Here is a 24,820-nt window from a genome sequence, read left to right as displayed (position 1 = left end):
ATGCCTGGGAACCAGCACACCTGGCTTCCAGACCCTGCTATCTGTACAAGAGACCGAGAGCAACTCATCTCCCTACCACCATCCTGCCTCCACCCCTGAGCCTCAGCTTCCTCATCTGCCAAATGAAGGAGTTGGACCAAGGAACCTCTAAAGTCCCGATTTTCTACTTGTAACAAGTCTAGTAGTTTAGGAATAATAACAATTTACTTCAGTTTTTTTTTTTTTTTTTACATAACCCTCTCCATAGAAGGGCCTTCCCTGACTACCTTATTTAAAGGTGCAAACCACTCTCCCCTCCCCTTGGCACTCACATCCCTACTTCCTACTTGACATGAGATACTTTTTTGGTATTTGTGTACTCTGCATTTCCCTGCCAGAATGGGAGGTCTCTGATAGCAGGGATTTTTGTTTGTCTTGAGTACAGCTGTGTTCACAGCATAGGGCCTGGAAGTGCCTGGAATACAGTGGGTGCACAGTAATTGTCACTGAATGAATAAATGGGTGCTGCTGCCTTATCATCATCATGACCACCATCACCATCTTGAGCCCTGCCTGTCCGATAAGGAGGATGCGTGCTCCTGCATTCCTGGCTCTCTCTGCCGAGGAGTAGTGCTGTTGGCAGCAGCCTCTTTGGTGCCACCTCCTCCGAGTACAATTGGGCAATCTGCCCCTGTGGAACCTGTTGTGCCCCCTTCCTGTGGATTTCGGTGGATTCCTTCCAAACCTCTATCTCTGCTAATAGCAAACATTTGGCCAGGTGGCCGAATCTCTCTTAAGTGCTATGATCACAGAAACCCATTCACCAGGGTGGGAGGAGACCTCCTCCAAGGGTTCCAGGCATATGGCAAAGACTGAGTAGTGACAGAAGAATGCGTGTGGGTGGGGAGTATGAGCACTGGCAGTGAGGATGTGTGACTGAGTGTGCGTGAGGGTATGTGTGAATGTGAGTGTGTGTGTGTGTGTGCGCCCTCTTCTGTTTGTTCTCCACAGGGACCTAGCACTCTCTCCTGGTCCTGGCTTTGCTGGACATAAGCAGAAAGTACCTCATGCCCTTGCTTTGGCTCTAGAGGCCCCAAGAGGCTCGGATGTGGCAATGGAGATGTTCCCTCACTGAGCCAAGGCCAAGGAACCCTACTTGCTGCCCTGCCTCCTTAGTTAATTAAATATTCAGCCGGTGTGCCCAGGGATACTTTAATGCTACATTGTTTTTCAGCTACAGGGGGTCCTAAAGACATCAAATCTAGGTTAAATCCAAGTGCCCTCCTCTTAGCATCCTGCCAAAGATCTCTCAGATTCCCAGAGATAAGCATTCGCCTTCCCTCAGCCTGGTTCTCCCCTGCCAGTCAGTGTCACATGCACCAAATCCCAGGCAGCCCTTAAAGCATCCTTGGCCTCCCTCCCCTCAACTCCTTCCATCTTGCTGGACCACAGCTGGCTAACCTGGGAAATATTTCATATGGCATCACCTACGGTCACTTTTTGTGGCCCAGGAATGTTACTTTATAGGAGGATATGGACAGAAGAAACATTTGTAACTGCTAGCATGTGTGTGCGCGTATGCAAGCATGGATAGGTTAATGTATGTGTATTTGTTTCATGTATGTATATATAGTGTATACCAAAGTGTACATGCATAGGTACTCATACACACCAGTTTCTGCACATGTGTGTGCATGCATGTGCATGCATATCTGGTGTGTTCTGCTCTTAGCTCAGTGAAAAATTCATCAGAAGACAAGCAGTCCCAGAAGGAATAGTCAGCAGTTGATTTTCCAGTTCATGGAGCAGAATGGGTTTTTGCCCCACCCTGCCCATAGCCCTTGGCTCCACAGAAAGATGGTGGGGCAGGGAGGGCTTCCAATTGGTCTCAAGCTTCTAGTGCCCTGCCCCGCCCCCACCTCACCCTTTCTACACTCCAGGTCTCTGCTCTGATCCTTTGGGTGGGGAGCATGTCCTGGCCAGGAAGGAGGAATGGGGTCTAGAGTGCTGTCCTTGGGCCCATTCCTTCCCACCCCAGAGTCAGGGCCCCTTTCCACACCCAGAGCCACCTCTTTTACCCTCCTCCTTGAGTAGCTCCTGGAACAGCACATCAGCTAATCAGGCAGCATGCTCATAATCAGCTCTGATGCGTTCTCCTAAAAGTGCATTCTAATGAGGTGGGGAGAGGGAGTAGGTGAAAGAGGGGGAAAATGAGAGACTTGAGCTTTTGGAGTGGCACGGGCACAGGGTCTCAGAGCCCCTCATACAAATGCTGCTTTTTGGTCTGGAGAGGAAACAGGTGACCACAGCCCTGCTAGGGCTAGATTTTCAAGCCCTGAGGTGGGAAAGAGGGAATGTGTGCACACACACCCGTATACTATACGCACACTCCCCCCTGCTTTATGAATGCCAAGCTTGTGCATGGGCTTCGCCCTGTGGGATCACACACACACACAACCACAGATGTACTTGCGTGCACACACACATACATACTCCCCCTTCCTGGGGATGGAGAGACACTGTCGCACAGCACAGCACAATCACAACAGGCCCAGCGAGTCGCTGAGACGGAATGCATCAGATTCAATTCATTAGGACTGATCGCTCCCTGAATAGGGTTGAATAATTGATGAGCAGAAGCAGCTTTCAGGATGTTCTGCGCACTCTGAGGCTCTGAGGCTCGCCGGAGCCCTGTTATTTATTTATTTATTTATTTTTAGCCGACAAATCCGGCCAAATGCTCACTGGTGCGGGCGGTCTCAAAGAGTAGAGCAAAGGTTAGATGTTTTAATATGTGATGTTTACACGTAAACTCTTGGTTCACTGCTTGTAACGGAAATGGATACAGGCCTGTGATGCCTGGAGTGGGGATACAGCCTGCACTGTGTTCCAGGACTACCAAAATGAGGATATGGCCTGGGATTTGGGGGTTCTTGCTAAGACAAGGCCCCTGGGTTGGGAAGAGGCATTAGGCTGTGAAGGTGGCCAGGATGGCCTCCAGCCTGACTGGGAAGCAGGGAAGCAGATGCTGTATGGGACTCCTCTTTCTTCCCCAGGCCTGAGATGGCCACAGAGCCGCCTCCCAGTTCCCAGGGCTGAAGTAGAGGCTTCTCAGGAAGTCACTCCAACCCAGACTACTGTTTCAGTTTTAGTTCAAGAACACTCACTGTCTAGCACTGTGACAGGTGGTGTGTGCACAAGGATGCATGTGACAAGGCTCCTGTGTGCCAGTGAGGGTGAGCTGGGTGACAAGGAGCACGAGAGAGAAGTACCGATCCTGCCTTTCACTGCTACTCTTCGGTTCTGCCTGCTGTCCTGACATTTCCACCTGGAGGTACCATCATCACCACATACTTGAAGGGGTCAAAACCAAATGTAGCACGTGTCTTCCTACTCATCCTTCTCTCAGACTTCTTTCTTTCAGTCCACAAGGGCTCCATTCGATCTTGCTTCAGGAGTTTGGGACCTACTGGGACCTGCCCTCCGGGGCCAGGGCCTTCACAGGCCCAGACACCTCTGCTTTTTCTTCCTTCCCATGGGCCCCAGGGCCCAGGCTAACTTTCTTCTCCTGGTTTATGTTGTCCCTTGGGGACATGGAGGGGTCCTCCCCAGCCTCCCCTCCTCATCTCCCTTGAGTGATGCAGATGTCCAGGTAACAAAGGCTCACACAGTTCTCATGGATCCTGTCTCTCTTTCTGACTCCCTCTCAGGTGGCCCCAAAAGCTCTTTCTTTACTCCTGAGGTGGAGTGTTCCTTCTTTCAACCTACCTTTCCTCGCCTGTGAACTTCTGAGTTAGACAGAAGCTGCTTGGCTTTCCCTTACCTCTCCTCAGCCCGGTCTGGCAAGTCAAACCCCCAGAGTAACCAGGCCACCCTTCTCTCACTCACTGCCCAGACAGTGTATTTTGGAGGGAGTGTCACACACGTGCAAAGCCCCTGAACCAAAGGGACACCCATCATTTACTCATACATTCTTTTATTTACTCATTTATATTCATTCATTCATTCATTCATTCATTCCACAGACATTTACTGAATGGCTCCCATGTACCAGGCAAGATGCTCAGTGCCCATGCACAAAACACAGACCTCATCCAGGTAAGCATGAAGGGTCTGGGAGGAAGGAGGTTTTTAAGCACCAGGAGGTGCTTTCCAGGCCTCAAGCAGCATCAGCAGTTGGAAGGTTCTTGCCAGTCCTGTAAAAGCAGCCTGAGCCAGCCAATCTGTACCCCAGAAGTGAGCCAGGGTGCCCAGCAAATGCTCGATCCACTCAGCCTCCTGTTGTTTCTGCTCTCCCGGCTCCTGCCCCTTACCTCCTCTTGTTTGTCTCTGGTGGGCCCCTGCTGAGTTCTTGGTGGCTCCATACTGACATCAGGGGACCTACATGGCCTGCCATCTCTATCCTAGGCCTCTTGTCCAGAAGGTGACCTGGCTCCTCCTTGTGTGTAACTGGCCCCTCATGCCCCTGGGATCAGTGCAGCTCATGGAGTGAACCTGGATGTAGAGGCACTTGTGGCCTCCTTATGTCCCCCACGGTCTCCCACTCTGCCTCCTTTCTCTCAAACACCACACCGAGGCTCTCTCTTCCTTGGCCTCACTCTCACTCAGAATGGCCTGCTGCCGCCTGAGCAGCTGGCTGGAGGAAGACCCGCAATCCCGGGTAACCAGGCAGGCACTGTTCTGGGAGGCCTACCTTTGACGGCCACGTGGACACTCTGGCTGATGGAGAGCTGGGGCTGGATGAGGACACTGCACAGGTACTCCCCCTCATCCATGCCCTTCTGCACATCAGTCAGCTTGAGGGTTCCGTTCTCAAATACCACCTGGCGGTGGTTGTCAGGCAGCAGCAGCGCGTCCTTGTACCACTTGATGGAGTAGTAGGGGTAGCCGATGACCCTGCAGTTAATAAGGGTGTCCCGCCCGGCGACAGCGGTGATGTTCCTCATTGCACGGATGCTGGGGGGGCCTGGGCAGGAGTCAGGAGGGAGGAGGAGGAAAGAAGGGGCGAGCAGTGTGGTTAGCCAGGGACAGCCAGGCCCTGCCCTGTGTTGCTCTTAGTTGCTTGGCCCTCTGAAACTGTCAGGGGATTGAAATTCCGTGGTGGTGGTGGTGGTGGGAAAAAAGCAGACGATTGTTACAAGGCTAAAGGCAGAGGCTGGAACTGGGGGCAACTGCGGCCTCTCCAGGACTCTCTGTTACTAGCTTCAAACAGTTGCAAACAGACATGTTCCATTCATGCCTGGGGCAAGAATCCATTCCCCTAACGGGAAGAGGGTATGTGAGCAAACTGAAGCCTCACTAAGAAGTGACTGGAATTTGGGAGGGTGAGTCCTCATTTATGAGGAGATTAAGAAATGTAGAGATTTTGTTATTTTCATTCAACTTGCTAATAATGTTCTTGTACCAAAAAAGATCTTATGTACATTAAATATTTAAAGGACAATAAGAAGGTCTTCATTGGACTAATTAATGATTTTAACAGGTAAATGTGTTTTGTGGGTTCCTGAGAAGAGGCTATAAGAGGGGGCCTCTGATCACACTGACTGGGAGGGGGAGTGTCATCAGTTGGGTCAGCCAGACAGATTGTGGTAAAGGGGCTCACAGGCCACTGTACAGGGCAGTGTTGGAGAGGGTGCAAGAAACTCCAGGCTTCAGGTTCCCCACTTAGTAGATGAGAGGCTGGGCCAGGGATTCTCTTGGGACCTTGTAACTCTGTCCCCTTCCAATTTCAGAGGAGAGGGCCTGAGGGAGGGCACATTTCTCCTGTGGAGTTGTACACCCAGCACAGGTGAATTTAGCATGAACCCTCTGCTCCCCTTCCTTGCTCCATGGCGACCACCAGACACCCCTGGACCAGTGCCTCTCCTCTCTTTCCTTGCATCAGGGGTCACTGGTAGGGTCAGATGAAGACCAATCTGACCCCACAGGGCTGCAAAGAGCTTCAGAGGAGACTCCATTTTCACCACAGTAACTTAGGGAACTGAAACATGGGGATGATCACTTTGGGCTCCTTCCCATGTAGCTGCCTGCCTTGGGGCACCCCAACTCAGCCTGAGCCTCCTAGTCTTGACAGCTTGAGCCTTGGGGTGGGGAGAAGAGGAGGACGGAGGATTAGGAGAAGATGATGCTCTGGCTCCTGTTGCTTACATCTCCTAGAGCATCCCGGGGATGCTCAGTGGGAGCACAGCTTGGTGGACATCCTTATCGGAGGTCAAGCCTGACCCCATTGCTCCTTCCCTTTCCTTGTCCTTGAAAGGCCCTGGTCAAGATGGTGGGTGCTAGCAGGGTACTTGGTGTACCTGGGGTCAGAGAGATTTGATGAGAGGAATGGGGAGGGGTGAAAGCTAGACTGAAGAAGAGGAGAAGGGGGAGGAGGATGGGGAGGGAATGCCAAGGCCACTAGTGAGCTGTACCAGACACACACACACACACACACACACACACACACACACACCCAATGGATGATGGGACTGTGGAGGAAAAGAGGGAAAAAGAGGAGAGAGACCTCTACTAAAATCAAAATGACAATAATAAATACTAATCACCACAAGAATAATGGTAACCACAGAGATGGCAAAGGAACTCAAAAGCCTATTCTGATATTTAAATGTAGACAGGCACCTCTTACGTTTATTCGCGCCTGATATTCAGCACTGCCCACCGAGTTCCGCGCGGTGCACCGGTACACGCCCCCGTCGCGAATCTGGGGGCCCGTGACGTTCATGTGGCTGATGGTGGTGCCGTCGGACATGGTGTACTGGTTGGTGCGGTGACTTCCATCCCGCACGATGGGTTCATCGTCCAGGGCCCAGGTGACAGTGGGGGGTGGGGCACCCTTGGCGGCACACATCAGTGAGAACTGCTCCCCGGGGTTGACCACTTTCTCGCTGAAGGAGGAGACGATGCGGGGCGTGCCGTCTGCAGGGAGTGAAGAGCCCCCTTCAGAGTCACTGAGCCGCTGAGTGACCATCCCAATAGGCCACCCCACCCCGCAGAGAGAGGAGGGAAAGCAGTGGCCATAATGATGTAAAGAACTTTCATGTACATCAATTCATGCACTATCTGCAAAACCTTGTGAGGGGCCAATTACTATTGTATATGAATTGAGACTCCTTGGTTTGAATCCACCCTCAACCACTTTAGGTCTGCGTGTTTGGGCAAGTTACTTGACCTTTCTGAGTCCTTGCATCTCTGATCCATAATGGGGATAATGAGTATAAATTCCTCATACTGATGCTGTGAGGATGAAATAAATTAATGCATTCAAGATGCTTAGCACAGCACTTTGTAAGTGCTTAGTAAATATTACTCCTCTCAACTTTTCCTCTTCCACATCTTTCTCCTCCCTTTATTAATAAAGATAGAGAGGCTCAGAGGTTAAATGTGTGTGAGACCTGGAACGGACCACGTGGGACCTATGGAATCTGATTCTAATTCTCATTCCAGCAGGAAGTGGTGGTGGTAGTGGTGCTATAGCAACAAGCCTAAAGCACAAAACCTAAAGTTTGAGGCTTAAACTGCAAGCTGCCCAGAGGTCAATGGTGGTGGGGATCTGTGGCTGGGTCTTAGTTTTGGCTACCAAGCAACCTTGGACAGGACGATCAACCCTGGTGCCCCAGCTTCCTCCATGGAACATGAGGGACGTATTGTTGACTTTGGCCATCCTTCTACACAAGATTGTTATAAAGGATTATAATAGGTGTTAAGTACTTAAAAAAATATATACATTAAAAAAAAAGCAAGGCAAATATAATAGAGGTCCTCTACACCCTTCCTACCTTTCATGGCAACATGCTGATGTTAATCCAACACTCAGCCAGTCTCCAGCCACGGTGCATTTCTGGGGAGACCCTTAACTAAAACCCAGGGAGAGCCTGGTGCCTGGCAGAGCCTGGGACTGCCCACCTTGTCACTGCCTTGGCGCCTCCTTGGCCTCTTTCCCTGTGCCCTTCATATCTGGCTGTCCCTCCTGCTCTACTCTCTGCCCCTCCCACCAGCCTCATTTTGCACATCCCTGGCCATCACTTGACCTTGGACAAGTGACAGAAGCCTCAATTTCCTCAACTGCAAAAAAGATAACATTAAAAGAATCTGTCTTCACTTAGGGCCCTTGGGAGGATTGAATAATACAGATATCTGCCTGGTGTGTAGAAAGTGCTGGATAAATGCCTCCTATCAGGAGGTAAGGGAGGGTTCCTGGGGTAGAGCACTTCTTGGGCAGGTTTTGGGAGTCCTGAACCCTCCCCTCTATCCTGGCTGCCCCAGCTCACCCTCAAGCACAATGACGGCAAAGTCCTGGGCGGTCTGGGCCTTGCGGGTGGCGAAGCACTGGTAGGCCCCGGAGTGGCTCTTCTGGGCTGAGGTGATAAGCAGGGTCTCGTTGCTGAGCCCGCGGATGGAGATGGCCTCATCGGGCAGCACCAGCTCAGTGTTGCGGTACCAGCGGATGGTGAACTCAGGGGAGCCCATCAGGGCACAGGAAAGGATGACCGTGCTGCCAATGCCGGTCTTCAGCTTCTTTGGTGTTAGGGTCACATGAAGGGGGTCTGGGTGGGGCCAGGGAGACAAAAGGGAAAACAGGGGAGAAAAAGAAGAGAAAAAGGGCTTAGTGCGGGTAGAGCATGGCTGGAGGTAGGCTGTGGGCAGGCTGTGGGCACAAAAGACCCTAAGCATCAGGAGGCTCTACTTCTGTCTCCAGAATCCTGGGGTGGGGGACAGGCACAAGTGAATTCCCCTCTCTAGGCCTCAGTTTACTCATGTGTTAAATGCCAGGGTCAGGTCAGGAGACCTCTCAGTACCTCTCGTTCTGATGGTCTGAGCTTTCTCGATGAGTGCCCCTCTGCTTGGGTGGGGCTGTGGTGCTCCCTTCAGCCAGCTCCTAAGTTGGACGGGAGCTTGCCTGGCTTATCGTCTTTCTGTCATCCACCCCAGACACCAGGGAGGTTCCCTTGGCCCAGCCACTTGTCTCCTGTACCTATACAGATAACCAACTGCTGCCTCTGCTGGTCCGATTTTCTTTATGTGTATCAGTCAATCTCCATGTTTTTTTTAATTGGTGCTTTTAAAATATATATATATTTTAAATTAGTTTCAAGTATATAGTATATGGGTTAGACATCTATATTGTTCATAAAATGATCCTCCCAATTGCTCCTTCCCTCCCCTGGCCCTCCACTTAGCCAACATATTAATGCTAACTGCATTCCCTGTGCCGTGGTCCCCATCCTTGTGTCCAACTATCAACTACTGATTCGTACTTCTTTAATCCTTCACTCCATTCTCCCAGCCCCCCAAGCTCCTTCCCCTCTGTCTGTCAGCAAACTGTCCACTATACTTGTGAGTCTGTTCAATCTCTGCTCTTCACCCCTACTGCCACTGCCCTGCTGCAGGCCCATAGCTCTAGCCTAGACCCAGTTAGTACCCTCCTTCCTACCACCCTTTTCTCTGCGTCCCTCCATCTGTCTTCCATACTACACTGACCACTGTCCTGCTCAAAACTTCCATGGCACCCAACAACTCAGGTCATCAAGGCCATGGGGACCTAGCCCTTCCTCTCAGGCACACAGTCTGTAGAGTAGCAGCCTGCTCATAGTTCCTATGCACCCTAGGCTACTTCTTACCCTAAGGCCTCAGCCTAGAGTGCTCTTTGCTCCCTTGATCTAATCCCTACTCATCCTCCACACTGAGCTCAGGTGTTATCTCTTCAAGGAAGCCTTCCTGGATATCACTCCTCTCCCAGGCTGGGTTAAGGATCCCTCTTCTGGGATCCTTGTGTATAACTAACACCATGCTAAGCACACAATCTTTAATAACCTCTTTGTGCCTGCCTCTCTATTTAATTAATTAATTAATAATTTTTTAGGTGAGGCAACCCTTGGTTGACCTCACAGATTGCAAGGACCTTGTTAGCTTACAATCCCTTACATATTTTTTATTTTTTATGCGTACAGCACCTGGTCTTCCTGGGTGGTCTCCCATCCAAGTACTAACCAAGCCCGACCCTGCTTAGCTTCTGAGATCAGACAGGATCGGGCTTGTTCTAGGTGGCATGGCCATAAATCTGTCTCTCCCTTTAGACTGTGAGCTACTTGAGAACAAGGTGCTATCTTTATTTTTATATCCCTACCACTGCCTAAGTCATGTTTATTGATTGTTTCACCAGCTGCCTTTTTACCAGCCCCAAGTCAGCCTCTTTCCCCTGATCTCCATTGACTTGGGATTCTAGAAAGGAGGCTGAGGTCTGAAGGAGTCTGGGACCCCCAATGAAGTAGCCTATAGGAGATAGGGGACTGAAGGCCCATTTGGGTGGATACAGTCAAAGCATACATGAATCTGCTCATGCTCAGCTCTCCCTACTCACTCCCAGAGCCTCTGTCTGCTGTCCAGGAAATGTCGATGAACAATGAGGCAGGCGGCGTCCTGCTTGTCCCAGTCACTAGCTAGGGCTCCCAGGGCTCTGCCAGCCAGTTTCTCGACCTTCACTGTTCCTGCTCAGACTTGGTGGCATGATGGGTGGGAGGCCTGGTTGCAGAATTAGGAAGTGGGGCATGAAAAACATTGCTTTCCTCTCCATGAACCTGGCAGAGAGGAGCTTTCAGAGAGGACAGAAGACAGAAAAAGCTATGTCACTTCCCTTTGAGTCTGGTTGTATAGCTGTGCCCATAGTGGGAGAGGGTAGGAGCTGAGGGTCAGAGGAGAATCAGATGTACCTAGATGTTCAGGGGCAGTGGAGTTTGTACATTGCCGTAGGCAATTATTTATTGTGTATCTGTGAGTGTATGCTAGGATGTGAGCATGTTATAATGGAAGAATGTGCGTGTGTGCATATGGGCATCATATACATGTGCATGTATGTATAGGGAAGTATACATGTGAACTTTCAACATATGTGTGTGTGTGTATGTGTGTGTGTAAGTACCTGCTTGCCTGTATAGACTATGAACATCAAATTACTCAGAGTCAGGTTTGATAATTTTCCAAGGAAATTGGGGTGTATTCCTGAGCTGTTCCCTGAGATGGTGTATGTATGTGTATGCAAGTGTAAGTGTAAGTGCGAGAGTGTGTGTGCATTTGTATGTATGTGTGTGTGTAGCAGAAGGGTGGGGAAGGGGGTGAAGGTAATATCAGACCAAAATTTTGGACAGCGATTAGTGCAAGAAGTGGGGTCCCAACCTTGGTCCTGCTATGTGCCTGCCCTGCCGTCTAGGCCTTGTTTGTACTAGAGGAAACCCCCAGCCACCTAAAGCTTTCATCATTTTAACCTAATCATCTGTATCATGCACTGTCACTCCCAGTGCATTATTTGAGTCTCTTTCTGCTCTTCCATCTTCACAGTAAATTTGCATTGGGTGGGGGGTTGGTGCTCTTCCTGGCACTGCAGATAAACTCACTCCAACTGTCAGGACCCCTCGACTGTGGGGAGGAGACTGGACCCACATCTGGGCTGAGGACAACAGGGTACCAGGCCCAAAAGGCCAGCCCAGGACAGGTGGGGCTCTGCTATGGTTCTCTGGTCCACCTGAGGGTCTACAGACCTGTAGCTCTTTGCTCATGAGACGGGTGGTGAGATGGGTGGTGAGGTGGCAGAGGGAACCCTTCTGCAGGGTTGTGGTGGGATCACCTTTGGATGGCCTCTTTCCACTGCCCAGGTTGAATGACCCTCATGAAGCCATCAGGTACAATGTTCGGGGACTCAGGCTATTGTTGCCCCCTGGGAGTAAGATCCCCCAAAGGTCTCTAAACCCCAGACCCACTACAGCCAACACCTTTCCTGCACCCCAGAGAGTAGGGAACTCAGACTCAGATTCTGGACGTCAGAGCTAGAAGGGCCTCTTTATTTTACAGATGGGGAATGAGGCCTGGTCACCTGAGGAAGGGGTAGGAGTGGCGTGGGGGCAAAAGGTGCCCCTGGATTTCATGATCCTCCTCCAGTATTCTTCCCCCTCTGTCTTTGCTTCCCTCCTTACCCGGGGCTCAGCAGCAGCAGAGACTTGCTGCTAAGGCCTCCTGCTCTCCACATGGCCTCCCCGGACCCTTGGGACTCTGAGATGGGGAGGAACAGGAACAACCAGCATTAATACCTGCTGGCACATCCTGGAAAGGCTGGGTTGATAAGGGCCCTTATCAATTATTACAAAATATTCTGAACGTTGCCTCTGAGGAGATACATATGTCTTCTCTAATGGATTAACATCAGCATTGTTTCCTTCAGTATAGACGCCACCTCTTTCTAACAAACCAAGGAGCCCCGTGAGCATGTCACTGTCACCCCCATGGTCTCATCTGACCCTGTGACCTGTGGGAAGTAGGAAGGCTGGGATCATTATCCCATTTTACAGAAAAGGGCCTGGAGGTGATGACCACGGTTATGTGATTTGCCCAAAGTCAGTTACTATCTGATGATGCCAGAACCAAAGGCAGGTTTGATTTCAAACCCAGGGCTTTTCTCAGGACACAAAACTGCTTTCTCCAACCAGGGGATGATCCCCCGGGGCTGGCCAGAGGGAGGGGAAGCTGTTCCCAAACCCCTCTCTATCATACTACAGCGCTTTCAAAGGTTATTCTCAAGGATGGGGCTGGAAGAGGGGCTTTTCCTGCTCACCAATGACCGTGAGGGTGCCTGTGGCCTCTGCTGAGCCAAAGGTGTTGGTGACCTCACAGATGTAGGTGCCGCTGTCCTCAGTCCGCAGATCACTGATGGTCAGCCCTGTGATGCGCTTGGTCCAGCGGCTGTCAGCTGGGAGGGGCCGGCCATCCTTGAGCCAGCGTATGGCAGGGATAGGGTAGCCAGAGGCAGCACAGGGAAGTTCCACGGTGTGGCCGGCCCATACTTCCTGGGAGTGGAAGCCATCAAGGATGGTGGGGATTGACTCAGCAGGGTCTGGAAGACAGAGAGTGTCAGCAGTCCTGGGCAGCCCTGGGTGAGGTGAATTTGGGGTTGGGGAGGGAAGGCAAAGACCCAGAGCAGGAGCCTGGTACCCAGAGTGAGGAACACCCAGCATGGGAGGGCTCATGGTGCTGAGCCCAGGATCTGGCCCAAGCTCTCCTACTTGGGCCAGACAGAGGCCCTGAGAATCATGATGGGAAGCAGGGGCTGATGGAGTAGAAGGTATGCAGGCAGTCAAGGCTAGAATGACAAACAAACAAACGGAAAAAGGGAAAGAGAGCATGAGGCGCAGAAGGCAAGACTACGCGTGATTGCCTTCACACAAACAGTCCTTGTAGTCTGGCCCAGACCAAGAAACAGTGAGTTCCTGTGACATGAGAATCATGACATCTTGGATTTGTAATTCTTGGTAAGTCTTGGTCTGGGCCTCAACCTGGCCCTTGGGTGCCCCTCAAGGATGGGGGAACAATCTGCCTGCCCTGTCCTGTCTCTTCCCAGCTGCGATCTGGGCAGACTGGGAGAAGGCCAGTGCATTTCTGTCAGAGCCCAGAGGATTCGGAAGTTAAGTCTTCTGCAATGCCCCCTACTCCCCCCAACAATTCTCCTCTATTTTGCATTCCCAGACCAAGAGAAACCAGTGACTGCAGGATCTATGGCCCTAAACTTCAGAAGACCAAGGCCCTGTGTATGTAGGATTCTGTGTGCGATGGCCATGCCGCCGAGCCTGAGGGGTACTCGGGCTGCTATGTCAGTTTGGTTCTTGCCCTAAGGTGCCTCCCTGAGCTTCTTGCCCACCGGGGACTCCCCTGCTGCAAAACCTCCATAGGCCCCCTTACCTGCATGACATAATCCACACTTCCTATTTTGAACTTCAAGGCCTTCTCTGATTAGCCCCGACCAGGCCCTCGGCCTAGCCTGTGTACCCTGCCTGCCTCTCTGTACCACTCGTCTCAGCAGTTTCCACTTGTGGCATGTGTGTCGCCGCACTGTCCTCCCCCTGGATGCCCAGTCAGCCCCCGCGGCTTGGTCGACTCCTATTCATCTTTCACAAACCAGCTTAAATGTCACCCCTCTAAATGTCTCCCCTAGACCACTCTTGCTGGACTCCCATAGTTCACTTTTTCTTTAATTTTATTTTCCGAAAACCTTTTCTTTTTAAATAAGAAATTAAAAAGTATAATATATACACATGGCAAAACTTCAGAAAGTATAGAAGAGTATGCAGTGGAAAGGGAGGCTCCAGCCACCACCTTCCCCTCGCTAGGAGCAATCACTGTCGCCACCTCGCCCCCATGGCCATCGCCAACAGCAGTTAGCACCAGGCCCTGTATCTGCTTCCCCGGAGGACTGTGAGCGTCTTGGGGGAGTGTTCCTCCATGGCCGTATCTCTTGTGCCTGGCACAGAGCAGGGCCATTACTATCTGAGGGCGGGTGAACAGGGGCACTCGGGTATGGGGTGGGCCAGTGGTCTCCTTTTCCCACACTGTAGAACGTCATAGGCTCATAGAATATAGAACTGGCTTAGGGACCTTGGAGGGTACATGCAGATGACCCTGAGACTAGAAAGGTGCAGCAACCTGCCTAGGATCACACTGCAAAGCCAAGATCAAAAACCAAGTCTCTCTCCACTCTTGTTCAGTGAATGGAATATGAGATGGAATCATCTTGAGATCGTGGATCCCCTGAATCTTCTTTATCTGATGGAAAATTCCCTCTGTCCTTGGCTTATCTCTCTTGGATTCTCCTCTCTGGGAGAAAGACTTTCCAGGAGACTCAGTTCCCTTCCCACATCCCACTGCTCTTCAGAATGAGTCCCGGGTGGACTCAGAAGACCCAGGTGCAAGTCTGTCTGGGTCTCAGTTCACTGTGTGACCTTGAGTGAGTCTTATAATCTCTCAGAGCCTGAGTTTCCTCATCTGCACATGAGGTGGAGGTGATAAGGTTGCCTCCAGATCTCACAAGGTTGTTGTAGGTAGCAATGGCACAATGTATGTCAGAGTTTGACTGACATTAAATCACTGTGCAGATGTGCCGGGCAATTACTATTCGGGCCCTCCCTCCTCCCTGCCAGCTTCTTTGGCCTCTTCCCACCACAACCCTGTGGGAATGGCTGGAATAAACAAACCCGGTGCAAGAGAAAAATTACTCAATGTGACACTTAATTGATGCAAAACACACGAATTCCGTGGCACATCGCAGAATTTACAAGGAGAGGGGCTGACAGGGTGGTGGGGGAAGGGGCGGTGGGTTGGGGGAGGGAATTAATCACCGAGTCTCAGGCGTGAAATTAAATTCTGAGGGAAAGAAACCTCTTTCATTACTCCGGAGCAGAAGTAAAATGCTGCGGCGTGTACCGCGACAGCCCGGGGGGAGATCGGGCGCTGCCAGGGCCAGTGCAGGGCTGGGGAGACAGATGGCCAGCCTTGAGAAATCCCTAGGGGCCCTGGGGCTGGGCTGGGGGGGATCAGGGTGCTGCTGGGCAGCTGCTGGGACCTCCCTCAGTTGGCTGAACAGTGCTGCCTGGAAAGGGCACCCCTGGACACGGCTTCTGCACCTGGCTCTGGACTCCATGAATGCAGGAACCCTGGTCTGGTCTCAGGCTCTCTGGTCACTGATTCCCTCCTTTATACATGTGGATGATAATGCCTATTCTACAGAGTTAATGCACCTGAAAGCACTTGGTATACTCAAAAAAGTACCTAGATGCACGAATACCTGTTATCAGGTTGTATTTTAGGAGACTCAGACTATTCTTGAAACTGCCTCCTCCACCTTGGAAAATATAGAAAAATGAAAGTTGCCTCACCCCTAACACTTTGCAAACGTAGTTGAAATAATAATGCAGAAACAACAGAACAACAATAGCAACTACAACAACAGAAGCAGCAGCCATTCTCTATTGAGCGTTCCCTGTGTCAGGCACTCCTATAAGCTTTTTACATCCAGTACCCTATTTAATTCTCAAAACAACCCGATGAGGTGTACTTTCTGTCACTCCCATTTTATGGAGAAGGAAGCTGAGGTTCGGAGATATTGTTTAGTTTATGCCAGGTTGCTCAGCTCCCGAGTGGGGACTCTGAGACAGAAAGTATGGCCTGATTCACTATCTCCCTCCCCCTTCCCTCCCTCTTACTTTATGGAACACATCCTGAGGACTGAAGAAACTTCGGATATGGCTGTGGCCCTCATCCAATGGCCACCCACAGCCCACTGCCACGTGTATTCTCACCCATTCCTCTTGCCTTTGGGCCTGGGGAGAGGAAGGGGCAGTCATCCTTTGGAGGTGTGCCTGGCTCAGACTCCCTCAGCCACCAGGTACCTCTGCCAGGACATCCCAGCTACCTCTCCCCATCCCTGGGTTCCAAAGCTTTTGGCCAGGGAGGAACCACACCTTTTGGCCACCAGCCCCAGGAGCTCATTGGCCTCTGGACGCTAAAGAGTGAAACATCTCAGCCAAATCCCATGCTCCCTGGGACTGACCCCCACCATCGACTCTGGGAGTGGAGGGGCCTGTGGGGCTGGAGGCTGAGGCCTGAACTCCCCTGACCTGCATTCTCCACCCTGCCAATTCCCCTCTGCACTGCCTTGCTCCAGTATCAGATGCATTTTTGCCGAGACAAGCAGCTTGCAGATCACCTTGTCACATCACGTCATATCAGGGCCCATGTCACTCAACAGGCCCTTCCCCTTGGCTCCCGTCTGTTCCCTTCCTTCGGCTTTTTTCTTTTTCTTCTAGACCCCTTTCACTCTGTCATCTCTGTCTTTCTCTCTCTATGCCTGTGCCTCTCCCCTTTTATCAGTCTGGGCACCTTCCTATCCTTCTATGTTTCTCTATTTGGGCTTTATATACGAAGCCTCTTATTCTCTGCTCGCCCACCTCTTCTTCTCACAGCTAGTAGGCACTAAAGAGCAGAAGGAGAAGGGGTGGCATATCCTCCAGTTTAAAGAGTGTCTTTTTTTTTGAGGGACTCTAGTCTATCCCTCGCTAAAGTGGAGGTGAGATTAATAGAATGAAGGGGCTAAATATTAGTACAGGAGAAAGGAGCAGGGCCACAGGAGTGGGGCTTTCTGTGCCTTTCCCATATTGTATGAGCAGCAGGCAAATGAAATGCAAAACACCATATAAATAAGTCCCTATAATTTGGAATGGGACCACTCTGACACATTTGAGAATTGGGTGCCAGATTCCAAAGTCTAGCCACAAAGATGGGACTGAATAGTGCAGCCTCATCTCTTCCCCAATGATAACACAGTTTCCTTTGGCACTGGTTAATTCCACAAATATTTTCTTACCACCTACTATGTGCCAGGCACGGAGCCACACACTGAGACACAAGGAGGAATTAGAGACCCTGATCCTTGCCTTCCTGGCTCCTGCTCTCCTGGTTTTGCTTACAAATGAATTCGGCAAATGAGAGGGGGTCCTGGGAAGAGTCATCTGCTGGTCAGGGTAGTCCTCACCAAACCATACGATGTCAGAGGCATGCAGAATCAGAACAATCACCTACTAGGGCTTCTTTTCCAGAGACCCAGAGAGGTTGCATGATTCGATGGGTCTAGTCTCCAAACCCAGGAGTTCTATCAGTTCATCCTCCTTCCAAAAGCCACTCTAATCCCAACTCTCCAAGAGTAGAGATTTCAGATTGTAGGTCACAAACTGTTAGGAAGTTGTAAAATCCATTTGGTGAAGTTGCAACCAGCATTTAGATAAATTTAAATGGGATAGAGTAGCGTAGAAAATATCAGAGCGCATTGCAATGCATATCGGTAGGAAATGCCAGCATGCATTGCAGAGGTTATGACAAAACGTCTGTCTGTGGATTGCTATTGAAAGAATTTGAAAAGCACTTTTTCAGAAAGCATTCTTTGAGGAGCACTGTGTGCTCTTCTCTATGACTGGGACATGTGTGTGGTGTTCACTTGGCCCCTTCCATGGGGGGTCAGCAGCTGGTTGGAAGCTGGGGTGACAGTGTGAATTCTGGCTATGCCTCCCACTGATTAAACAGTTGGGGCAAGTTGCTTGGCTTCCCTAAGATCTGGTTTTTCTCACCTGTAGAAATAGAAAGAGCAACACACTTTCTATTAAGGTATTTAACCGAAAACACATGAATGAAATTTCTGGCGCACAGTGGGATTCAATAAATGTTAGCTTCCAACCCTCCTTAAGAAGCTATGACCAATCGCTCCAGAATAAGAATTCTTTATTTAATTAAAAAATATTTTTGTTTGCAAATTATATTCTGCCTATTTTCAAATGTTGTGAGGTGGACTGTAACAAAAGATGTAAATGTACTCATAAACAGATACAATAGAATCTTCAAAAATACTTAAGAGACATAAGGAAATTTAAAAAACCTCCCTAATCCAATCTAATCTAATCCTATCTAATCTAATCATTATTAAGTTTGAGCATCATATTTTATTGATGAACTTCTGGCAGCAAAGGCAAAAAAAGGAAAGAGAAGATGGGTTCCTTAACTCCCGTTATTTGATAAATAACATGTTAATTCTTCAGGAGAGTTAGGGTTCCTTGACTCTCATGGTTTGATAAATGGTAACAGTTTGTTCTTCAGTAGAGTTAAGCTTTTGCACATGAAGGGCATCGCCAAACCAAATATACTAGGTTGGCCCCGGTAGTTCCTGTACCTGTGCCCTTTAATCGACTTCTCTGAGTGCCCCGAGTACACAGCTGACTCCTTAGTCCATGGTGTGGACAAGGCCCCGTCCCACGGAGGGGTTGGTGCCCTCCCCACCAAACCCTCTCGCCTACCTGTCACAGAGAGGCGGGCCCCATTGCTCTGCCGGGTCTCCCCGCTATACTTGTGCTTGGTGATGCAGCGGTAGGTGGAGAGGGCGTCCTCCTTCTGCACGTCAGAGATGTACAGCCCGCCGTGGTAAGTAATAAAAAACCTGTTTTCTGGAGACACAATCAGGACATAGTCTATTACTTCCCTGGCTGGGCATACCACCAGAAGAAACTTGGGCTGGCAGCTGGCCTGCTCCTAGGCTAGGACTTTTGCTCAGGGAGAGAAGGCTATCAGGAAAACAAGGAATGAAATTGGTGCAGCCTCGAAGGCAGGGTAGATGGGGACTTGCTATATGCAAACAAATGGAAATTACAGTCATTATTCCTTTAAGTGTAAATGCTTCAGAGTTTTACAGAGAGAAGTTGGGCTTTTTACAATCAGACCTTGATTTGAGTTCCAATCTGATTCTTTCTCTTATTAGCTGTGTGACCTTGGGAAAGTTACTTAACCTCTCTGAGCCTCATCTGTACAGTGAGGTGGAACAAATACCTCATAGAGTGGATATAAGGGTTAAAAAATATAATGTTTGGCACACAGTAAGTGTTCACTTAGTGTTATAGTCCAACTCACATCTGCCATACCTCTTTATAAGAGTTTGCAAAGATCTTTCATATTTATTGCTTATTTGTTCTTATAACTGTGTGAGGTGTCATCTCCATTTTCAGGTCACATAGTCAGTAAGTGGACTGGAACTCAGGCCTTCTGGCTCCCAGCTCTCCCTCTGCACTGAGTCAAACATAAATCTCAATCTTTTTCTCTCAATTTTAATAATTTATTCACTCAACAATTATTCAGGCTAAGCTGCACTAAGAATGGGGACATAGAGATGCAGATACATAATAATCATTTAACAGTTTTTGAACACCCCTTCTGTGCCAAAGGCACGGGCACGATACTTGACTTTTCCCACCCCTCCACAGTCCTTTACTGTCAGGACTTGGCAGGGAAGTAGGAAGGAAAGGCAGCAGTACACCCATTTTGCTGATGTTCACATAAGACTCCACTCAGAAATGGAGTGTATTTTCTTGTCCAAGATCCTAAGGCAAAGCTTGAACTCCAGTTAGTCAGTGTAACTTTAAAAGGAGAGACTGTGAAAATGAGAGTTGGGGAGGGGCTTGTATTTGGCTCTGGACTCCGTAATCTCCTAGCAGTGTCCCCCGACCCAAGACCCAGGCTGAGACTGAGAACCTAACTTTGGGTCTTTACACCTGCTCTGCACCTGCTTAGCCTCTTCCTCAGGCAGGCATGGGAGACCCCAGGATGCCACTTCCACCAGAAGGGGGCATCAGAATCAGGTCAGTAATAATGACTTAAAAGAAAGCTGGGAGGAAGAGGGTAATGCTGGTCCCACAGGAATGCTGACTTAGGAATGTCAGGCTTTCATAGGGAAACATTCTGGGTGGCTCCATGCCCTTCCAATCCTATTATTTAGAGATCAGCTTCCTCCCACTTGGGGGCTGAGTGACCTCCTCAACCAATAACAAGAGCTCTGACACTGGCTCACCCTCCTATTAGTAATATTCTGTGGAGTCCCACTCCTCGAAGCACAAGTTCAAGATCTCAGCAACTGGAGAAGGAAACATCACCAAAGGACACTTTCCAACAGAGGAGGCTTAGAATTTCAAGGTTAAAAAGCTGAAAGTGTTAAACTACATCTTTGACAAAGGTTCTCCAGCCATTACTTGAATATCTCCTGGGCTGGGGAACTCACTACCTTACTCAGTTGCCCATTCCAAAGTCGATAGCTCTGACTTTTAGAAAGATCTTTCTTGGTCACAATTGGTCTCCTGGTAGTTGCCTCCATGGGTCCTGGTTCCACTCACTGAAGCCCTACAGAACCAGCCTAAACCTATGTTACTGGCATACTCCCTCACACATTGGAAGGCGGCTATCATGCCCTTTGATTTTTCTTCAGGTTAAGCAGTCTTAAAATTTTATTTTTTAATAGTTATTCATTTAATACGGTTTCAATAACTTCGTCACTCTGGTTAGTCTCTTGCTTCTTAATAAATTTTGGTATTGACACATCTTCTAATTCTCCCTCCTTCCCATATTCCTTCCCATTCTTCCTGTCTTCTTCCTTCCCACTCATCTTTGTATAAGACTAGACTTATTATGCCCAGCACTTGCCAAGTGGTGGGGATTTGATAGGCAGCCTCATCTAACCAGGGAAAAATAGAGTAGGGGTACCAACCCCCAACCTAAGACTGTATCCACTTGCTAGGGGCAGGGGTGGTGGTGGTGGTGGTGGTGGGTGTGGGAAGGCAGTCCCATCATACTACTGCTTAACATTCACCTTGTAGCCACCTCGAGGCCCTGGTCTTGGGTCAGTGCGCTGCTGCTAGGCCACCTTCTCTCTCTGCGCCCTTGGACACCTGGCTTTGTGGGCCCAGGCCTGGGACTTCACATGAATCCCTGCTGAACACCATCTTGCTGGGTTCCCCTAGATGCCCCCAGTTGTCTAGCAGCCTATCCGTCTTCTGAAGCCTGGAGCTGGTGCACCCCACCCCACCCTCTTCAATACACAGACCACACCACGTAGACCTCACTCAGTGCTATGGAGAAAAGATGAAAAGGAAGTGAGAAGGAGTGAAACCCTGCTGTGGGAAGTCAGAGGGGGCCTGGAGGAAGCGCAGAGAAAGCCTGGTTCCCCCATCAGACTCCGAATGTGCCATAACGTCTCCATGTTATGACATCCCCAAGGCAGATGAGGAAGCTTTCCCGTCATTTATTATGTAACTGGGACTAGAACACAGAACTATTGGAGGGTGTTGCTGACAATCAGAGGGACCAGGGTATGAGTTGGTTGTGGCAGGGTGAGGAAACACAGGAAAGACCCCAAATCAACCCTAGCAGCCCACAGCCTGGACAGCTAGGACTCTGTAATCAAGCAGCTTCTAGCACCCCAGGACCACGAAGCACTTGCCCCCAATGGAATTCGAAGCTGGGAAGGGGTGCTGTGGTGATGGTGGTGGGGAGCTGGGGTTTCTATAGCAACAAGCAGCTGCTGCATCTGATGTTTCACATCCTTCATTGTCCTCATTTTCCCCCTCCCTTCCCCCCTTCTTGTGCATATTTAATTGCAGTTACGTTTCCAGACACAGTGTATTGCTCCTCTTGAAACAAAGGCAGGCTGCAGCCAGGGGGATGCAGAGTGAGCGAGGGGAAGGAGAAATCAGGGGTATTATGTTAATCCCCTCTGGGGGGGCCTTGTGCAACATCAGTTCTGCATGTTTGATGAGAATCAGATGATGGGGCCTGCTGGGGAAGGAAGGAGCAAGAGGCCTGTGGAGTGAGTGCCATACGGTGTTGTGGGGGGAGGCACAGCCAGCTGGTAGGGGTTCAGAGGGGCCAGGGCTCCACAACATGGCTGGTCTCCAAGGCTGGCTCTAGCAGGGTGTCCTGGCAGTCTGGCAGCCCATACTCCACATCCCAAACAAGAGCTGCCATCCCTGGAATTGTTAGAGGAACCCCTATTTCATATCTTGGCTCCTCTTCCCTGGAGCAGGCTGGGTCCAGCTGGAGGAAGGACAGAGTGGCAGCCAGGACCTCCACATCCAGCTCCCACCCTGCGACCATTTGGAAATGTGTGTCTGGGGTCATCTTTGGTGGACACTATAACTGGGGGTGCTAATATCATTAGTGGTCAGGGGCTGAGGTGCTGGATGCCAATAGTGTCCCCATGGGGACACTGGAGGGTCCCTTTCCCTTAGGTTTCAAGATTAGGACTCTGCCATTGACACTGCTTGACCACGACATATCAAAAACTGAGGTTTCATTTGTAAACACGCCCATGCCAGGGAGCTGCTGCTTTTTCTTTTTCATTATTGCTATGAATATTCCAGACTATTTCACCATCTCTGTTTTCCTGGTGATCTAGAGTAGGCCTGCCTTTTTAAAAAGATAGATATTTACTGAACACCTATTACACATTAGGCTAAAGACTTTATAAACATTATCTCATTTAATCCCTACAACCTTTTGAAATGGATACTGTTATTATAACTAACCAAAGCAAAGAGAGGTTAAATACCCACCCAGCTAGTAAGTGGTAGAGCCCAGACCATTAGACCACTTCCTATGTTCTTCTAAAGCTCTGTGCTAGACCGACTCTCCTAAAATAACAGCACCTCTCATAAGGACATACGGTCAACCAGCTTCTGCTTGGTTGCTTCTGACAGTAGGATCCTCACTACCTCAGGAAGGAGCACTCTTCCATTCAATTTAGTTTGACTCAGTTTATCAAATCTTTATGAAGCACCCTATGTCCTGGACTGGGTTCCATGGAGAAGTCTTGGACCCACTCTCTTTCCTCTGGGATTCCACATTTAGAAGACAATGTCCTTCCACCAGGAAAGGCGTGGCCATCAGTTGGGGGGGCGGGGCTAATGAAAGGGGGGAGGGGGCCCCATGGAAGCCATTAGTGAGAGGAGGATAAAGAGGGGCCAAGCCCAGGATGAGACTTAGGAAACTGGGTTGCAGTCCTGGCTCTGTCTCTAATGATGGGGTATGTACTAGCTTGAATACTGTCCCCTCAAATTAATTTCCACCTGGATCTTGTGAATGCGACCTTATTGGAAATAAGATCTTTGCAAATGTAATCAAGTTAATATGAGTTCATACCGGATTAGGGTGGGCCCTAAGTTCAACATAACTGGTATCCTCTTGAATGAAAAGAGGGAAATTTGGACACAGCACACACACACACACACAGAAGGCCATGTACAGACAGAGGCAGAGACTGGAGTGATGCATCTACAAACAAAGAAATGCCAAGGATTGCTGGCAACTAGAAGAGGTAAGGAAGAGTCCCCAGAGGGACTACACCCTGCTCTCACCTTGATTTTGGACTTTTGGCCTCCAGAACTGTGACACAACACATCTCTGATGCTTTAAGCCACCCAGTTCATGATAATTGCTATAGCAGCCTGTGGGAACTAATACAAGGTGACCTTAAGGAAGTCCAGTCTTCTCTCAGGTCCTCAGCTTTCCCATTTGTAAAAAGAGGGAGGAGTTGAATTAGGCATGTGTTTTTAACTGTTTGTGCATTAGAATGGTTTAAGAAGCTTGTAAAATGAAACTCAGAATTTTGGGGGTTATGGTCTGGAAATTAGCATTTTTGAAAAGCTTTTTGGATGCTGCGATGAGTAGCTAGGGTAGAGATCCACTGGGTTACATACACTTGTAAGGCCCCTTCACTGACAACTGATGTCTCTATAATGGTACCGAACTTTGCTGAGTTCCATTTCTCCTTTAGGAGATAATAAGTCATACAGCTTTTGGGAGAATTAGATGAAGTGCTGCCTGTAGAAGTCCCTAGCACATGGATGGCGCTGATTAAATTTGAATATAAGTTGCTCCATCGCAGGGAGATGAAGGGCTAGGGGCTGCTGGGGTTCTCAGCCCCTCTGTGCGGTCAGACTTCCTGTCAATTCTCCCTCTTCCTCCTCAGGGGCTTGGAAATAAAAGAGGCCTTCCTTGGTGATTTGGAAGCCCTGCACACAGGTGTTCTGTGAGCCCACAGTATCTTTTTGCCTTTTTCTTCTAGTAAAAAGTTCAGAGGGCTGGGCTCTGGAGAACCACCAGAGCTTCTGTCGATTATCTTCATGGAGAGATAATCGACAGAAATATGGGGGCTTCTGGTGACCCCAAAGGGTTATAAAGAGAGAAGCTGCCCTCTGTAAGGGTGCAGCTCCCTCTCTACTCTCAAGGAGGTATGAGGACCAGTTAGGTGGGGAGAGGGTGCTGGGCAGAGGAGGGGGAGTTGAAGGTTTGTGGGAAGGTATGGACTGGACAGATCCCAATTCAGCATCTAGAGAAAGGGAAGAGAAGTTACTGAGTGAAGCATGCCGCCGGAGTGATGCTTTAAAGTCAGATCATGTGGCTCTTTTGCCCCAAACTCCAATGGCTCCGCACTTCATTCATTGTGAAAGCAGTGGAGGTCACAAAATAGGTACTAGATAAATATTTCTAGAATGAATGAATGAATGAAATTTCCCAAAGCTCTAAGATAGTTTTATCTCCATTTCAATCATGTGGAAATAGCAACTCAGAAAAGTCAGATCCCTGCTCTAAATTTACCTGCTCCAGGAAGCCTTCCCAGAGTAAACCACTCTCATTTCTGAGTGTTTCTACATCTGGCAAAACC

General features: G+C 49.6%; 1 protein-coding gene and 1 pseudogene across 2 annotated transcripts in view; both read right to left on the bottom strand.

Annotated features, from left to right (window-relative positions):
- Positions 1-24,820, bottom strand: part of DSCAML1 (DS cell adhesion molecule like 1) — a 325,010-nt gene that overhangs the window by 73,189 nt on the left and 227,001 nt on the right. Inside the window, exons 4-8 of one of the 2 annotated variants that reach the window (XM_016134882.2) lie at positions 18,636-18,782; positions 12,581-12,859; positions 8,250-8,525; positions 6,601-6,897; positions 4,673-4,945 (exon numbers count right to left, since the gene is read on the bottom strand). In XM_016134882.2, coding sequence (XP_015990368.2) covers positions 4,673-4,945; positions 6,601-6,897; positions 8,250-8,525; positions 12,581-12,859; positions 18,636-18,782 — 1,272 coding nt within the window. The remainder of the gene's footprint in view (positions 1-4,672; positions 4,946-6,600; positions 6,898-8,249; positions 8,526-12,580; positions 12,860-18,635; positions 18,783-24,820) is intronic. The other variant, XM_036220304.1, reaches the window with a different exon arrangement.
- Positions 9,921-10,039, bottom strand: LOC118603618 (annotated as a pseudogene).

The sequence above is a fragment of the Rousettus aegyptiacus genome, unplaced genomic scaffold, assembly GCF_014176215.1.
Source record: "Rousettus aegyptiacus isolate mRouAeg1 unplaced genomic scaffold, mRouAeg1.p scaffold_m13_p_5, whole genome shotgun sequence".
In the NCBI taxonomy this organism is placed as follows: Eukaryota; Metazoa; Chordata; class Mammalia; order Chiroptera; family Pteropodidae; genus Rousettus; species Rousettus aegyptiacus.
This window is presented reverse-complemented; position numbering and strand designations above follow the sequence as displayed.